The sequence below is a fragment of the Lepus europaeus genome, chromosome 4 (assembly GCF_033115175.1).
Source record: "Lepus europaeus isolate LE1 chromosome 4, mLepTim1.pri, whole genome shotgun sequence".
NCBI lineage: Eukaryota > Metazoa > Chordata > Mammalia > Lagomorpha > Leporidae > Lepus > Lepus europaeus.
Genome location: NC_084830.1, coordinates 52,567,830 through 52,576,946, shown reverse-complemented (window position 1 = coordinate 52,576,946; position 9,117 = coordinate 52,567,830). Strand labels below are relative to the sequence as shown.

The 9,117-nt window shown below is 35.7% G+C and overlaps 1 protein-coding gene across 2 annotated transcripts in view; it reads right to left on the bottom strand.

Annotated features, from left to right (window-relative positions):
* Window positions 1–1,360: 1,360 nt before the first annotated feature.
* TMEM64 (transmembrane protein 64) overlaps window positions 1,361–9,117 on the bottom strand; it is a 32,633-nt gene continuing 24,876 nt past the window's right edge. For both annotated transcript variants that reach the window (XM_062188275.1, XM_062188276.1), the window contains one exon: window positions 1,361–5,178. In XM_062188275.1, the coding sequence (XP_062044259.1) occupies window positions 4,987–5,178 (192 nt within the window). In that variant the 3' untranslated portion in view covers window positions 1,361–4,986. The remainder of the gene's footprint in view (window positions 5,179–9,117) is intronic.

Below are 9,117 nucleotides of genomic sequence, written 5' to 3'. Positions count from 1 at the left end.
TTCCTGCCTCCTGGGATAACTACACCTACATTACATTAAAGTGTATCACTGCAATTACATACTATTTTAAGAATTGTATAATTTTCAAATTACTCATTTTTGGTTCCATATACATTCTACTGACCCTTTTCTACTCCACTTCACTATGTATTTTGTGACTAACAAGTTTTTCATCCAGTACACTACCTTATAGAATACTGAGTCAGTTTTAAAAGTTTTATAGATTAGCAATTATTCAATTTGGATAATCAACTTTGTTGGAACCTGAAGAATAACTTGAGTATGAATTTAGCATTTATGCATACCTTGTTTAATATCAGCATGCATGAAGTGCTATTCTTAAAAATGGTCAATGTCAAATTCATAATACAGTATACTACTGATATATATTTTCCAACTCTTGGAGTGCTGACATGCACCATTGATCAAGGAGAGAAAACATGACAGACAGCACTGCACAAGCTTGGCTGACAAGCACAGTGCGGTGACAAGATGCTCATCCAACAAGCACTCCACAGCCCCATCACAATGACAGTGTGGCTACCATGGCCCATGCTGTCTGCTAGCGAGCAGTTCTGACCTCAAACAACTACCAAAAAAATGTACAACAGTATCAAATCTGCTACAAATAAGGACAAGTATGGTCCTAGATGTCAAGATTAAAGCTTCATCGCAGCTGGAATGCACTCTCAGGAACAGTCATGGTGCCAGTGTTGTGGCAATGTGGGTTAAGCTGCTGCATGCAATGCCAGCGTCCCATATGTGTGCCAGTTTGTGTCCCAGCTGCTCCACTTCTGATCCAGTTCCCTGCTAATGGCCTTGGACAAGCAACGGAAGATGGCCGCAGTGCTTGGCCCCTGTCGCCCATGTGGGAGACTTAGATGAAGCTCTTGGTTCTAGCCTGGCCCAGCCCTGGCTTTTGCGGCCATCTGAACCAGTGGATAGATGTCTCTCTTTGTCTTTCCCTCTAACTCTAATAAATAAATCTTTAAAAAATAATAAAAGAATAGTCATCTAACATTTTAAAAATGCATCATAAATATTACCACAGTCTGAGTCAACTCACTAACAATTATCTGAACAGCAGGTGATATTTTATGACTTAGGGGTATTGGAGAAAAAAACCGGATGAGTGCCCACATAACACACTAGAATTCAATTCTCCATCAGGCCTCTGTCCTAACCATAACCAACTCCCTTCCCCCAGATCATCTGATTGGTACTTTCATTTTTAGGAGCAAATCTTCCCTTCTCCCTGAATTATTCCTTGCTGTGGACATGTCTCTACAACCATTAAATTACAGAGAGAAAAAAAGAGAAGAGATAAGGAAAATAAAACATTACCTTTTATTTTCTCAGGCACACAGTGATTTGGGATACCAATTATTCACACACTTTACTGATTCACCTTTAGAATCATCTATTTTAAGTCTTCAGCCACCTTAGAAAATAATTTGCAGCAACTGCTTTGCAATTCAGAAGTACCAAGTTAAAAATTTAGTTGTGGGATGACAGTTTAACAGGTGAGGTTGTCTGCATTCCTGAGTTGTAAATATTCTGTGGAACGGTGAATCCTCTCCTCTCCTTAATGGCTTTTCAGCTTAAAGTCATGACTTTTAAAAACATTATTTCCTAAACACAGTACAACAGAAATCAGTAATGTCCAATCTCAGCACCAGGTGGTGTCACACTAAATGTCATCCTGATTCGGTGAGCAGCCTTTGGCTGAAACAAAATCTTTCACCACTAAGGCCATCAACTTAGGCCAGCTCTCTCGCTCCTGAGGTCCACGTGAGCTTCTCTGCAAATGCTGCTTGGCTGTGAATAGCATGCATGGACTTACCAGGCATCTAACGATGTACCTGCACCAACCTGGCACACACTTAGTGACTTTCTCAAGCGTTCTCAAAGACGGCTCCACAGCGAACAAATATTGATGCGTGTAAGTCATAGCACCTTCTTCATCAGCACTGTACGTTAACCGACACAGTGAGGCTGGGGATATGTTTGTACCTATGCAGCTTAGCTTATTTCCAGTGGGGGCAAATAAGAGTAATTACTGAACTTAAATTAACACCTTCACAAGGAGGAAAATGGTTTATAAGTCAGATACTTCACTTATCAGGAGAAAGCCATCTTGGACAGGGCTGTAGCTTATAACAAAGTGCAGCAAAGGGAGTGCCAGGCTGGCTCTGAATATACCCACAAGTCATTCAAAATACACATCCTAATGGCAGAGGCTAGCTTATAGTATTCTGGCAAAACAAAGGGTACAGATTTCAAGTTATTTCACAAATTAGGCCATCAAATGAAACTGGATATGAAAACATTTAGTAAATCTTAACACATTTTTTAGGAGATGCTATTTTAACATAATTTACATGGTCAGGTAAAATTTGCCAAAGAGTAAACAAAGTCATCAACAATAAGACAAAAAATATGGAAAATTCATGCAAAGGCCCCCCAAATTGAAAACAGTACAAATCTTTCATCAGATTTGGAAATCAAGTGTATTGTATGCTTTCTAAAATGAGCACAAAGCAACTCCATACTGCCTTTAACCAGACTGAGAAATGGAAAATATTCACATCTATAAATATACATGATTGGAGGCATTTTATATTTGGGGTAATATAAAAGTATCCTGTAGAATGTGTTGTTGCCATAAATTGGGGCTGCGGGGTTAATGACAGAGTGAATAAGTCCTGACAATGCTTTGCACAATTTATAGTGAGCTGAGTAAAACCCAGCAATGAAATCCACCTAAGAAATGACTGGATGATAATGGATGTGGTTTACTTGAGGCTAGAAATCCTGGATAAAAGGAAAACTGCAGCTACAGATTAGTGTTTTACAAACAGTCAATCCATATTATTTTAAGAAAAAAATGGATGATTTATTATATAAAATTATGATTGGCAGAATACAGAAAAATTATTTCTTTTAACCTTTACATATTTACTACAAGTACCAAGCAAAGTATAACAATTGGAAGAATGCATTACAAACTACCAAAGGGTATTCATTTGGTGAAATTATTCAAGTCACAGACACTAAGTAAATAAATGCACTTCAAAACACATGAAGTGTAAAATAAGTAGGAAAATAGTAACTTTGAATAATGATTCCTTTAATAAAAACTAAGCAACAAACAAGAAACGCAAGAAAAATGTAGTCCAGTTAGATGGAAAAGAACAAATCAAATGTATTGTTCACTGGGGCTGTTAAACTAATATCATTTAAAAAAATCTAAACATGTAATTAGTTTTAAAAAAATAAGAATATTCCAAATATATATCTCTTTCCTACCAATAGCAGAAGGAAGGATTTAGAGGCCAGTTATGTACTTGTAGACCAATGTGTGTCTCAAAACATCTGCCCTGAAGTCTTCTTGGTAAGGGCATAAAACTGAATTTCACTGTTACTCAAAGGTGGGAAAATTTATGTTTTATGAAGGAAAGGAAAACAATTATACTTCAGGGCAACTTATATATTAAAAGAATGTCATCTCCAGCATAAGCCTAGAATAACTGACTTCCAAAGAATTCCTTTGTACTTCTGTTAAATCAGGGCAGAGGTGACCCTTATGAGAAGGCAAATGGAAGGTCTCTGATAAGTTGGAATATTCATAGCAAAAGAAGAGATACCCACTAGAAAATCTGCATTAGTATCTATAATCTCATCTGTAAAAAAACTAATCATTAAGTTCATAATTAAACTTTTAAAAAATAAAGGTGATATAGGAATAATACATGTCATATGAACTATATGCCAAATTACTGTTTTCTCTAGTCTTAAGTGCTATTAATAAATACAGTTGATTCATGCTACGAGAGAAATAATTGAGACAATCTCACATTTCAGAATTCCTGAGTCTTATCAGAGAAAAACAAGTACCAAAACAAAAACAAAAACCTCACAAAAAAACAAAACAGACCCACCTATACTATGGCAAATAACACAAATTTGGGCATTAATATATAGTTTTAAAGCTGAAGACTATGGAGACACATATATATGTACTTCAATGTAACTATAAACATGACTTTAAAGCTTGTTTTCTTAAAAAAGGCGTTTTGATCAAACAAGGCCACCTGAGTGACATCTTCAATGATGGTAACCCACCATTTAAAGGAACAGTATCTTTATTCCAAAGCCTAATTATTAATATAAAAAGGAAAAACATTTATTTTAATAAAGCATTTTAGTAAGACTGCAATGGGACAGCCCTTTGATGAAAGATCTAAGGAGGGTAAAGCCAACATAACTGGATTAGAACACACATTCCAATTTTGAGCCACCATCCATTAAATAATTTCCTTTTTGCTTTGCATATTACACAGTGAAAATAAAAAGGTATCTTAAGAGCACTTCAGTCCCACAATGTAGGATTTAAGCTTGTGTGAGCAGGTGTAAATGGCCCTGCAATAATGTGATGCTTGCAAAAATACATTCAACCAAAACTTAATGTCCATTTTCTAGGAACAGGGAAACAAAGTGGTCCCACTTAAACAACAACAACAATAAAACAAAACACTGTTTATCCTTTCTGGGAAGACAACCAAAGCAAAGAACATCTAGTAATATAATGCATTTAAAACTGATATTTCTACTCATCTTTATAAGTAGGAAAGAGGCATACAGCTATTTCTGGACTTTATAAATAAAGACAGTAAGCAGAAAAAAATATTTGGGTTATTTCTCTGTTCATAAGTACCCAGAAATAAAACAATTACAAAAACACTAAAGTGCAGACCTATAGGCCATTACAGGCATAATAAAGAGGTGCAGCCAAAATTGCATCTACATTTACATTTACATATCCAGAAAATGATTCTTGCTTTAAAAAAATTGTGCAATTTAAAAACTAGTCAGTTTTGTTTGTGCCGTAATACAATTAGGACTTGTCTCTACCCAATAGTGAAGGGACTGCTAGACCTCAGACAGCACACTACGGGCTCTTGACCATCATATGTTTCGTCAGAATCATACAATATTGATTCCACCTCCAGAAAACGTTAGGGTCCTCTTGTTGTAGAATGAAGAGCCACTGGTATTTGGTTGATTGCCTTTAACCAGAGAGGTTTTCAGTTCCATTTCGCAAGCTACAATGGCTGCATTCAATTCCACTTGAGCTCGATGAACTACATAAAACATGAGGCCTATACTTATAACAATCTGTGAAGAAAAATAAAATATTACTTATCATTATCAGTATTTTATATATAAAAATAGAAAAATTAAACCCATTAAATACTTGGCTTAGAAAGGCTTCAAAAAAGATGCTTCTCAAATGTGGTAAGATTTAAATAGTTCATCTACAGTTATCATTTATTCTTTCCTTTGCTGCTGCTTCTAGAAGTAGAGGGGCAAAGTCTTAGGCATTATGATGTCAGGTAAACATACTTCAAAAAACCACTTCTGGTCCAAACGATGTCTCCTTGATACAAGGCAAATTTGCCTCTTTGCACTAAAAAAGCTTCCTTCCATGAACACTACCAACAACAAAATGTCTACAGTAGAAATGACAGCTGGATAAACTTTACTAATGTAGTTTACATAGCTTTAATTATCTTTGCACAACTTTAAGCTCATTCAGAAATAAGCACTGCTATTTGAAAATGAACTTCTTGGGGTTGGTGCTGTGATGTAGTGGGTAAAGCTGCCACCTGCGGTGCCAGCATCCCAAATGGGCACTGGTTCAAGTCCTGGCTACTCCACCTATGATCCAGATCTCTGCTATGGTCTGGGAAAGCAGAAGGCCCAAGTCCTCAGGCCCCTGTATCCACGTGAGAGGCCAGGAAGAAGCTCCTGGCTTTGGATCGGCGTAGCTCTGGTCATTGGAGCCAACTGGGGAGTGAATCAGCGGATGGAAGAACTCTCTCTCTGTCTCTCTTTCTCTCTGTGTATAATTCTGACTTTCAAATAAATAAATCTTTAATAAAAAAAAAGAAAATGAGCTTCTTATAAATGAGTACTACTACTATTTTATGTGATACTACAAGTGTTTGCAAGAATACTTAGAAATATTAAGATCAACTTTAAAAAAGTGAAATTCCAATAGTGATGTAATTTTCTCACTTGCATTTCCCACTGTCCAGTATGTAATTTATCAGAATGTCTAAACAATTAATAGCTAAATGATGTGTCAGCAATTTTCAAAGGCTTCTGCACCCAAAAGTGACCCTAAAATATAACTTTCTTTCCATTAAGCCTACCCATAATTATAGCATTAACTTTATGGGGAAGGTATTCTAAATGTAAGTGTTGAGGGTGATGGGGAGAGGAGAATTGAGCAGAACATACTGGAGTCTAGAAGAGAAGAGACCATGGAACTTGTACCAGAGGCACCTGTAAGTGAGCAGCCACTAAAATTCTAAGTAACTAAGGCAGTAGGTCTTTAAATTCTGTAATTGTTCTCTAATATGTTAGTTCTATTAAAGAAATAAGATACCTTCTTTTTTGTGAGATCCCAGTAGAAAGAACGGGCCATCAAAGAAGGAGGTACCTTTCTCTGAAGGGAGGAGTGAACCTCCACTTTGACTATGACCTTGTCTAAATAAGATCGAAGTCGGCGAACTCAAAAGGCTTCCATAGCCTTGGCAACTCATGACCAGAGCCTAGGGAGATTACTGACGCCATAAACAAGGGTGTCAATTTGTTAAGTCAACAACAGGAGTCACTGTGCATTTACTCCTCATGTAGGATCTCTGTCCTTAATGTGTTATACAATGTGAATTAATGCTATAGCTTGTACTCAAACAGTATTTTACACTTTATGTTCTGTGTGGGTGCAAACTATTGAAATCTTTACTTAATATATACTAAATTGATCTTCTGTATATAAAGAGAATTGAAAATGAATCTTGATGTGAATGGAATGGGAGAGGGAGCAGGAATTGGGAGGGTTGCAGGAGGGAGGGAAGTTATGGGTGGGGGAGCCATTGTAATCCATAAACTGTACTTTGGAAATTTATATTTGCTAAATAAAAGTTAAAAAAATAAAAGCTGAAATGGATTGTGAGAAAAAAAATTAAGAAAAAAGAAATAAGATGCACTTACTAAAAATTCTTTAAATTTGATACTGATCAATAGATGGCAATGCCATATTTAAAAAAATGAACCAAATGTTAAGAGAATTATCTGGGTATGTTAATGATCATGTGTTTGCATGAGATGCAAAGTTCTGGTTCAAGACATGCTGAATTCCAGGTGCTCCAAGACATCCAAAATAGTTCTGCATGTGTAGTTATGAAAAAAGAAAAAGAAAAAAAAAAAAAACAAACAAGCTACAGATGTGTACCGCTGCCACCACAATAATTGGATTTGCTAAGAAATAAAAAGTTTTCTGAGAGACTAGAGAATGGGCTACAATCTCACAATCTTCAGGAACATGGATTTAGGAGGTAAAAACAAACAGAAAAAGGAATGGTTTCCGGCCATTAATTGTTACCATCTATTTTGTGGTATGACTTCCCCAAAGAACAGGTGCAGACAGGATCAAACTTGAACTTAGCCAGAATTGCAGTTCTGGGTGGTGGGTACACAGAAAAATGCAGCATGGAAAAGAATAACTAAACAGACCATGGAATCTACATGGGATTTAGTACAAGAAATAGTTTGTATTGCTCTAATTTTACCAACACTGTGAACTCTATCAGGTTGATGACTATGAAGCTCAGAAGCAAATCTGTTGTTCATTTGAAGAATGCAGGAGGAACCTCACAAAAACATTCACTTTACTAACTTTAACCTAAGCTTCATCTTTCCCTATGCTAATTTTCCCCTTTAAAATGACTTCTTTCTCCCCTCCTTTTACTCTTCAGTATATATTTTGCATGCTGCATTAAATCCCTCCTGAAACAAATTAAGCTATAACTAATATCAATAAACCAAACTGGAGCATAAATATGTCTGGACTTTTGTTTTTTTCTCCATAAGTGTTTGTGCTAAGAAATATGTGCCTTTCCAGTCTTGTCGTGTATCCTAAACTGAAATTTACTAGCTCAAGCAAAAGGGTAAGAAATCACTGGATAAAAGTCAATCCTGTAGCTTAAGAAGCACTAGGAGTTACAATGGTGATAGCTGAGTAATTTACTCTGCTGCTCAGAAATACAATGTTCCAAATAGGGAAAGACAAGGTCGGAGGACAAAACAGATGTTCCAAACAGATTACTCATTTTTAGGAAGCTAAAAACTATACACAGAAAATATGCTTAAGTTTATATTGGAAAAAAATTGAGAATGCATCAGAATCTTTTATCTTAGCATGAATGTTGACATTAAATTATTACATATGCTGTGTGACATTTATAACACATAGAAAGTTTAATATTACATAATTAGCATGCTGTATTAATACAAATTTACCAAATATAACAAAAATTCTAAATCTAGATTCAGCTTAGCTAAATCAAATATAGCTCTAGAACAATATTAATTAAAACAAAAATTAAGTATCAGAAATACTCTAGCATGTTTCTCAAAGCAAGCCCTTTTTTTGATAAGCTTCTATTAAAGTAATCCTCCAAAGTAAATATTCCTGGACTTACTTTATTGCCTGAATTTGTACCTCATAAGCACAAAGAAAATTAACTCTGGGTTTATTTTATCATAGTATTCTTAACACAATTTCAAGTCAGAAACTTGAGAATAATGCCACCAACATCAAATCTGCAGTATGATACCATACAATCAATGACTATAAATTAAAATGAACAAGCTTAAAAGATCTGTAAGTTAAGTCTGTGGGACTATCTCATTACTATTATCTGTTCAGATGACAATATTCTATCATTTATGAGCCCAGTCTCCAGAATCAGACACCTTGGTTCAAATCCTGTTTCAATCCCTTACAGTTATGACTTTAGACAACTTATTACCCAATGGCTCCAATGATATCTTGGTAAACCAGCTCTTGGGGATCCAAGCTGAGAAGACTAACTTGTAGCATTTGCCTTTTCTTATGTCATAAATACTCCCAACGAGGTCAATTTCAAGCTAACCAGTATTATGTCACTGAACAAAGCTGGAAAGATATGGACACACTGGCTCAAGATAATAAAACTCTAAGTCCCAAAAGCTTTAAATGAGCTTGAAAATGCAGCATTTAAAGCT